Source organism: Pantherophis guttatus, chromosome 2, assembly GCF_059756535.1.
Source record: "Pantherophis guttatus breed Tessera chromosome 2, ASM5975653v1, whole genome shotgun sequence".
Taxonomy (NCBI): domain Eukaryota; kingdom Metazoa; phylum Chordata; class Lepidosauria; order Squamata; family Colubridae; genus Pantherophis; species Pantherophis guttatus.
This window is the reverse complement of record NC_142064.1, coordinates 185072162-185081353: the sequence shown is the minus strand read 5'-3', so window position 1 is coordinate 185081353 and position 9192 is coordinate 185072162. Positions and strand designations below refer to the sequence as shown.

The following is a 9192-nucleotide window of genomic DNA, read 5'->3' as shown; positions in this document are numbered from 1 at the left end:
AGCACAGGCTTATTTTCTGTGCTGTTGGAAATGGCTCTAAAGGGAACAACTGGTTTTGGAGTCAAAAGGCAGTAAAAAAAAATCAATTCTTTGATATTTTGGATGATATTTTGGGGGGGGGGGGCAGCATTGCATTTAAACAGTTGTTTTTGTTGTTCCTGTCATGAACTGGCACTTATATGGACATAAGCCAACAAAAGAATGCTGTGTAATAAATAGAATATGCTCTAGTACTTACCCGTTTATCTATCTCTCCATGTTGCAGCTGAACAAAGCGGGCACTGATAGCAGCTATATAACTCTGTTGATTGGAAAATGCAACACGCCCAGCTCCTTTTGGGTACTTCAGTTCAGGGTCAGTATCAATTCCAGCATAGCAAACTCCTCCATACAGCCGATCCATTATCATTGCAAGCTCCACTAAAATATAGTAACAACAAATATGCATAATAAATCCCCCTTTTTTCTAGGCTCCGGGCAATGGAGTTTCTACTCTTCTATCTAAATTTCTTTTCTTCTATCTGAAAATAATGAGAATGTCAGCAAAAGTTAATAAGCATATTTCCATATCAGAAATTCCTAACAGCAAGGTCACTTGGACAAAGTCAATAAGCCATTTTTCCATACCTGCTCGTAAGGGTCGTGGAACTCCGCCTACAAAAATGGTTTTCCGTGGATCCAGAGGTTGTGAGCCATCCATCACAAAATCACTGTCACTAAGATTCCAAGGTCGGATCTGAACCTGCAAGTAGAAAACAAGACTTTATATACAGTTCTAACTAAGAGTCAGAATGGATTTTTTTCATAGCACTAACACATTATTATTTTGTGTCTGAGCATGTATATCAATTCAAAGCAATGAACATACCTAATACAGTACTCCTGCCTCCTATTTTCCCTGCAAAATTAACCCTGTGAAGTCACCCAGCTGGTTTTCATGCCTAAGTGAAGCCTAGAACTCACAGCAATACAGTCACATCCCAGTAATATAGAGAACAGAGTGATTCCACATTCCTCTGCTGTTATTTATCCATTTGCTTCAACTAACCCATTAACGGAAGTGTCATCTGTGCATGCACATGCTTGGTCAAATGATAGGAAATCCTCAAAGAGGCTTTGCCAGCTTCCAAGAGGAGATAGCACCTCAACATTACAATCAAGACATTCAGAGGGGACTTCAGTTGCTTCACAAAGCTTCCCTTTGAATGAATCCCAGAGCCTTATTAAATAACCATGAAGGTACTGAAAGGAATTGCTGAGAAGAGGGATTGCTTTAAGGGGCTGTTCACAAGTCCTGGTCATGTTTCTATTGCATCATTTTTCCTTCAGATTCAAAGAGCTGCAGAGCCCTGGTATTTAGTCTGCAGGCTGAAGATGCCCAACACCTGCTTGACCATCAAAATAACCATTTAAGTGTTCTACAAAGCCTCCATAGCAACTATAATAGAATCTATATCTTTAGTTTATCATGACCCTACTACAGACAAAATCAGCTCTCCCTCCCAACTAATTAACTTCTATAGATAGAATTAATACTCCCTCCCAAAAAGAATTCCCAAAATTCTTCCCTTTATGATTCTCCCTTTCCTTTGTCCAGATTTTGGCTTGTACAGAGAAGTAAGGACTAAATGTGTATGGAAGAACTTCAAAAATAATCCACATTGAGAGAGACGGCATTGAGACCCAACAGTAAAGTATAGTGCACGTAGGAATTATGACCCTGAACTTGCAGTCTGATAAGCAACAATTAGCCATTAGTTATGTAGTGCCTGAGACTCAATAGTTCAAGGAGAAAGGAAAAACAAATCCTGTTCCTCCTGACTGAAAAACCATGGACATACATGCTTCTCTAGTATATGAATAATACTTATACACATAATTTTGTAAACTTCATATATATCAAAGTCACATACTGGTTTATCTTTAATCGTGGGGCTGGAAACACACAGGTAGAGTTTTCCGTCCTCTTCAATACATGCATCAATCAAAGCCTGTACAGAGCTTTCATCTTGGAACAACAAAAAGGCATATCCTAGACACAGAAGAAACAAACATGATTTGTTCACTATGGAAAATCAGGGAGGCATACTTAAAAAAGGGGAGATCATTTTTCAAAATAGCAGGAGTAGCTGTACCAAAATGCTATTATTAAAGGGATAAAAAAATAAATTACAACACTTCATCAGTTTCTTCCTTAGAATGAAATTTAATCTGAATGTCACTGCTTTACTCTACAGAGATGAAATAGAAGGGGGATTAAAGAAACTAAAGAAATTAGAGGGGGAAAAACAGAAAGGGAAGCATGTTGAACAGTAGATTAAAAAATTCAAAGTAAAAAAAAAGTAAAAAATAGACAAAAAGTGCCAACTAGAAGATCAGAACTAAAATGAAATCAAAACAGCAATGACAAAACACTTCAAACAAGAAAAAGGTGGACTAATGATCACTTCATATTACTTTATGTTTAGCAGTAGTATTAAAATATACTTTTGTGATTGTGGTATGTAATAGAAAATGTGTTGAAGAGACACCCATGTTAAAATCTCAAACGATAAAATTCACTCCATGAATCATAGAATTGCAAGGTTCATACTATCACATCCAATTCTGTGCTCTATGCAGGAATCCAGAATTAAAGAAACTATGGCAGGTGACTATCCAGCCCCTATTTAAACAGATCCAATGATGAGCCCACTGCCTTCCTATTAAGAAAATGCCCTAGCACTAAGAAAATCTTTTCATGAGGAGGAATAATACCATCTTTCAACTAACATAGCTTTTATAGAAACTGTTATTTGTTCTAAATAATTTTAGAGAAGGAAAGGATACATGAAGTAACAAAAGTTACCTTTAGGAGGAAAATACGATTTGCTTTCAGCTTTATGAGGCCAATCTACAATCAATGGGCCAAAACGACGAAAGCTGGCTGTGATCTCATCTGCAAGTTGGTGAACCAAACAAAGAGAGAGAAAAAAATCTTCAGGGTTTTTTTTTCAAGGGGAAGGGTCCCAAATAAACCAATTTAAGTGATTCAATGATAATACTCAGGTAACACTAGGCAACCCAAATTCGCAGAGACAGCAGGTATTTTCAAAAGGAAAAAAAATCTGTGAGTCCAAGTACCGTATATATTTAATAAAAAAGCAAACAGTTTAAGTATCAAAGCTGTGGCTTTAAGGTTACAAATAAAGATTTGCAGCAGCCCGCTTAAAGTAATTAAATGACTGAATTTGAGCAGTTTTTACTGCCTAGCTCCAGGCATTCTCCCACAGCTAAAATGCAGAGCTTGCATCAAGAGCAAGTTGTTCAGCACGGACCTGCGAAAGGTGGGGAGAAAGGGAAAAGAATGTAGCAGAGCCTAACCACGCCTACTGCTTATGTCATAGGCTTAAACTGTATCTGTGCACATCATCTGAGCTTGACCTCAGACTATCTTCAGCAGCACTTGCAGAAAGCAGTTATGTAACTGCTGCAGAGACGAGAATGCAGATCTCGTTAGCAGAAAGCAAATGCTTCAAAGCCTTTCTTCAATTTCTAAATTCAGCTCAGGTGACCTGCACACTGGTTAATATTACCCACATGCACAATTCTTTTTAAAATGCACCATGGAATTGTTTCACTCAGTTTAATTTTAAAATAAGCTGGGGATCTAAAGCTATTTCGGGAACAGGCTGAAATGCTATTTATACACAACACAGAACCTGAAAAATTATTTGATCTGCCCTCCCCATATGCATTTTCTATTTTACTTAAATTCTTCCCAAGACATTGGGGGATGGTTGCTTCATACGCTTGTTTCAGAGTTTATTTCTTCATAATCTGATGTTTTTATCATGATGAAAGTAACAGAAATATTTATCTTGGGGAAAAGGAAATGTCATAGATATTTTTTTATGTATACAGTTTAAATTTATAGTGTTATTACCCAAAATTACAGGATTAAAAAAATAGAGCTAGAAATCCCTAAAGTATTTCTTTACATTTCTTTTTTTCTTTTGAAAAAAGCAGCAGTCTGTTATTCTAATTAGCCTAAAAAATTAAAATAAAATAAGGAGATTCCCTTTGTCTAGTAGACTTTTAAATCAAGGCAAATATTGCCATCAGTTACAGTTAATGTTCATATGCCCAGCATGTTCCTTATGCTTAAATGGGTTTTTTTTTCAGCAGTAATTCATCCCTCTGGTGAAATATATGGTGATAGCAAAGAAATAATGCATTATATATTGTTCCCTTAAATAGATGAAGCACTGCACTGTATTTTAAATCAGATACTGACTAAAATGTGTGCCTATTATAATCATCTTCAAAATAAAAGACCTTCATAAAGAGTTTTATGATGTCATAATATCTAACTAAATGAAGCAAATGTATAAAACATATCTCATAAACTGTGCAACCCACGCCTCCTTATCATTGCAATTCATAATCTAAAAGCTTGGATATTTGGCAGCTCATAGATTTACACAATTTCTGTTGCCTGAAAAACTGCCTGAAGTGAGCTCATGAGAATGCTACAATCTGACATGATTCTCCTCTTTTCCATAGGGCTGCACTTGGTCATGGATGTGTATTTTTGGTAATACTAATATGCAAGTATACCTTCATCGATATCAGGTGGCAGGCCACCCACAAACACCTTGCGAGAGTACCGTTCAACTCGCTCGCCATTCTGATGAGAGAAGCAGTGTGGTGATCCTAAGCCACTATGGAGACTCTGATCCCCACGTCCATCATCCAGAAACCCATCTTCCATTGGGAACAGGGAGGACTGACCTATAGTTGAAAAGACAAAATGTATCTGTGTATGTGTATTATAATATGCATATATGTACGGTATGTCTCAAAACACACCAGCAGAATAATAGCTGTCTATTTTCATATTCTTTCTCCTGTCACAAAGACCCATTATTAATTATACAGATACACATTATCTGAATGACATTGTACAGAAAAGCTGAATCTTGGTATCATTAAATGGTGCACTATGCCAAGCATGTCATAGACAAATGTCACTAGTTCTATTCCAAACACAGAGACTATTTTTTTCCCCAAGTATATGCTTCAGAAATATTCTACACCAAGTAATTATTGATCACGCCCAATGATCTTGGGACATTGCAAGTACAAGTTTTTAGTCACATCCACACTATCATACAGTTCAACTAAAATATTCCACATATATCTTATATTTAGATCTCACTATCTTTATTGACAAAAACAGTAATAAAAAGCCAAAGGAAAATGAAGGAGAAAGACAGGATCCTCCGATCATTTTACCTATATTCTCACTGAGGTGGCATACTAATAGTGTCACCATACTTATAATTTCGGGAAGAATAAGTATGGCAGGTCTAATAAAACTGTACAATCAGTGGAGAAGAACAATTAAAGGTTTACTAGTGCTGAGGAAAACCAAGTTCATCCCTCGCCATGAAATTTGGTCAATATCCTCATATTGGTCACTATTTATTTATTTCATGTATATTCTAAATTCTGTAGAAAATAGGTAGGAAAGAAATGTAATACATGTTTCAATGGTAAAGAAAGCAGTATTATAAGTCAGTTAATAGTCCCTGGTCCACAAGTACCCGCAGGTAAATTATTTACCCACGTCTTTTAAAACTGTCCTTTTCAGGAGCTTATTAAATGTGATCAGAATACTGTGTGGGTTTTTTTTAAAAAAGGGGGAACAGGAGAAGGGCTTTTTTTCTGCTTGAAGCTTGCTTTTACAATTACCAGAGCATGCTCACCACTGAAACTCTGGCAGTAAAAAAAAAAAAAAAGGGGGTTTAAGGTTAAGAATTCAAAAGTGAAGCAGTAACTTCTCATTTTATAACCTGCCAAAACTATAAATAGGGCTTGAAGACTGAAGACAGTTCTTAGTCAATGATAGTTCTAGTTCTAGAACCAATTAGTTCTAGTTAGAATCACCTGTTACCACCACTCAAAATTACCTCAGGAGAGCCAGACCTTAATGACTTTTTTTCTTGGCAGATTATACTAGACTAGTTAGTGCCTCATTTAGGAACATTACATTATTTTTGCTATTCATTTTTTACTATTGTAGTTACTGTATTAGTGTTAAGTATTGTTCCCACAACATACCTTAGAATAAAAGTGATTCCATTACAACTGGTCTTGTGTTTCTCTCTAGTTTTCTAGTTCATATAGGATTAACATTTATGTGAAATGAATACAGACATGTATTAACAGCCATCCCTTTATCTTATACCTCCCCGAAGGATGCCATGTTGTTTAGTATACAATACATCATGTCTGTTGAAATTATAGCAATATAAAAGCTATAGAAGTCATTCCTTTTTATATGTATTATAAAATGCTAAACATACACCACTGGTCAATAGTGAAATCCAGATGCACCAAATAGAATTGTGATGTTTCCATCTTCCAAATGCCAGTGTGCATGCACACCAAGAGCATTGAACAAGTGCAGTGCAGGGAAAGTGGCAGTTCCAGGGAACCAATCCTGGAGCCACTGTCCTTAGATGAAGGGCAAAGAAGTAAAAATCTCCATCTCCCCTCCCAATCTCTTAATATCTTTGATAAAGTAGCTCTGACACTGGCTTCAGGAAAGGGTTGAGGCATAGAAACCATAGACATGCACACGGTGACAACATTTTGATCACTAATGAAGTCATAACAGTTTACCAGTTTGCCATAACCTATCAAAACTGAAAAAAACAAACAAACAAGCTCCATTTAGAAAAAAAAGCACTGTGCCAATCAATTTTCATGATCTGCATTCTTCTGAAAAACTAAATCCTCTCAAATTAATAATTTGAATTCAATAGTGCTGCAGAGCCTCTTTTTGGCATGAATTCTCCAACCCTGACCTTTTTGGGGGAGAGATTTCTTACAGTGATTTATACATCAACACCTCAATCCAGGCAGCACCGAGGAAGCTAACTAAGTGGCATCTGACTACGATTGTTAGGTCAGCATGCACAGTTGTAGCCCTATGGTTCTCATCCCACAGATTCTTAAAAAGCACCTATGTGACTTAATTGCCAGGCTTCCTTTTCACAAGTGATATAAAATCTCCCCAAACTGTATATTGTGGTCCTGCTAGTGCCTGCAAGCCAGTTTCGTGCTATTGAAGAACCCTCAAAAACAAAGACATTGCTCAGACGCAGAGAATTTCAGCTTGATCACACAAGTGAGATAAGAGAAAGGCAGTGTGAAACTACCTCTATCACAGTGCTCAACATCTTGAGGGACATGCAAATCATTACCTAAGTATTAAAAATGTTTGGAAGAATGCCAGTGCTAACAGCCACAATAAATTATGATGACAATTAATGTTGCCTGGGGGAGAGACCTGGAAATTCAAGTCATTTAGGTGCTTCCATAAGTAAGAAACCCTCTTCTCCTACCAGCACCCAACTGAAGCAATCATTCATGTGTAGTTTAATTTTGGAAGTTCTTGCTAAAAATACTGTTTGCTACCCGCTCACTCTGTATTTAATATATTATGTTAATTCTGCCTTGCCCATCATGTTCTGGGATATGCTACTTTCAATAAGTAAAGTTACCACAACATGCACATTGAAGAAGCCTGCCCCTGCCCCATCCACCCGGCCCCTTTAAAAACTTCTGATCTTTCAGAAACAGCTGGTGCATTAGTGATGCCATAAGACATTTTAAACATCAGAAAATTAAAGAGGAATGTTGTTACCTCGCCTTCTCCCATATGTCCTTGCTGCATGTCAAATGAGAAGAAAAACAGCCTTTCAAACATTGTTAAATAAAAATTAAATAGAGATAGAGAAAAAAGATATGCTATTTCACCTCCATATAACCTCAGTGGTTCTCAAGCATTAGTGCAGTGCAGACCACATAAAATATTTTTTTAATCTCAAACACATTGGAACAGCTAACAAAGAGATCTAATTTTAAAATGCTACCTTTAGATGCTTTGTGCTTACTAGAGCATCCAGTGGATTGCAACTTTATTAGCATATCTGGTATTTCTAAGAGGCTGCAACCTTGGATTTTGATCAGTCTATCAGTTCCTTAACAATCATATTTTGTTTTCAGTGAGCCAATATCTTCAATTAAGATTTGCAAGTGACCGTGTGATTACCATGAATCCAGAGTTAGGAATGTTAATGTCTGTGAAACATTAACATATTTATCCCACCCTTTAGCAAGCTGGTTTTAAAGAATGTTAGCCATTGGGCTAAATAACTGAAATGTTCTGTAGACTAGAAAACAAACATCACAATGGATTGCTTTCTATGGACAACACTGGGACTCTTTCTACAGTACTTGATTGTTCTTTAGTTTTGCCTGTGTAAAAATAGTATCAATGCTTGAGGTCAGAGGTGGGAAAGTTTTTTTAAAAAAATTTAGCAACTGCATTGAACATTTGGGAGAAAGTAGCTGGGGCCATGATACAAAGTAGTCACAGAAATTTTATTTATGCATGTGGCCAAAACCAAATAGAGCTAAAATGGGGGAAAGGGGCTTGTGGAAAGTGTTCAGGTTTTAACTGCTAACTATGTTAAGCTTACTTTTAATGCTCCCAGTGTTCTTGAGTTTCACAGCATGGCAGGAAACAACAGGGCTGATTTTTGATAACTAAAGTCTGAAATGCCTTGGGAGGGGGAGGTCAAAAGAATGAAGAGTGACGTACAGCCTTAAATCTTTCTCATCCCTATTCTAGCTTGTAATGCTTACTAACAGCCACATCCTAATGATATTGATCAGAAAAGAAAAGAAAAACCCAATCTTACAATCTGGTTATATCTGTCCAAGCGTCAATTGAAATATCATACTAAAAGCAATGAGTTCTCTTCAATGTATGAAATCCTCGGAGTGTTTTTTTGAAGTAATTTTCAGAATTCTTAAGGACCAAGATAGTGTATGCATCATAATGTCCTTAATAAGAGTATTGAGCTTTAAAAAATATAACCCCAATCCGCTATTTAAGAATCGCTTGCATTAACTCTGAGAGGAGGAGGAGGAGAAAAAAATCATTCTTCCCAAACATCTGCTGACTTTCTTTTTAACATGCCCAGCTCAATCATATTTATTGTCCCTCGCATTACTAAACTTGGCATCAGTTCTCTCTTTCTTTCATCTCTTAAAGTCTTTAGACAAACTAGAATACCCTTCAGAAAGAGTCAAAGCCCGATGAAAGAAAATTAACAGCTTGTTCAGAGAAGTGGA

The 9192-nt window shown here is 36.6% G+C and overlaps 1 protein-coding gene across 2 annotated transcripts in view; it reads right to left on the bottom strand.

Annotated features, from left to right (window-relative positions):
• Nucleotides 1-9192, bottom strand: part of CPEB4 (cytoplasmic polyadenylation element binding protein 4) — a 58877-nt gene that overhangs the window by 6963 nt on the left and 42722 nt on the right. Inside the window, exons 4-9 of one of the 2 annotated variants that reach the window (XM_034405357.3) lie at nucleotides 7697-7720; nucleotides 4600-4773; nucleotides 2849-2938; nucleotides 1914-2032; nucleotides 628-742; nucleotides 239-420 (exon numbers count right to left, since the gene is read on the bottom strand). In XM_034405357.3, coding sequence (XP_034261248.1) covers nucleotides 239-420; nucleotides 628-742; nucleotides 1914-2032; nucleotides 2849-2938; nucleotides 4600-4773; nucleotides 7697-7720 — 704 coding nt within the window. The remainder of the gene's footprint in view (nucleotides 1-238; nucleotides 421-627; nucleotides 743-1913; nucleotides 2033-2848; nucleotides 2939-4599; nucleotides 4774-7696; nucleotides 7721-9192) is intronic. The other variant, XM_034405363.3, reaches the window with a different exon arrangement.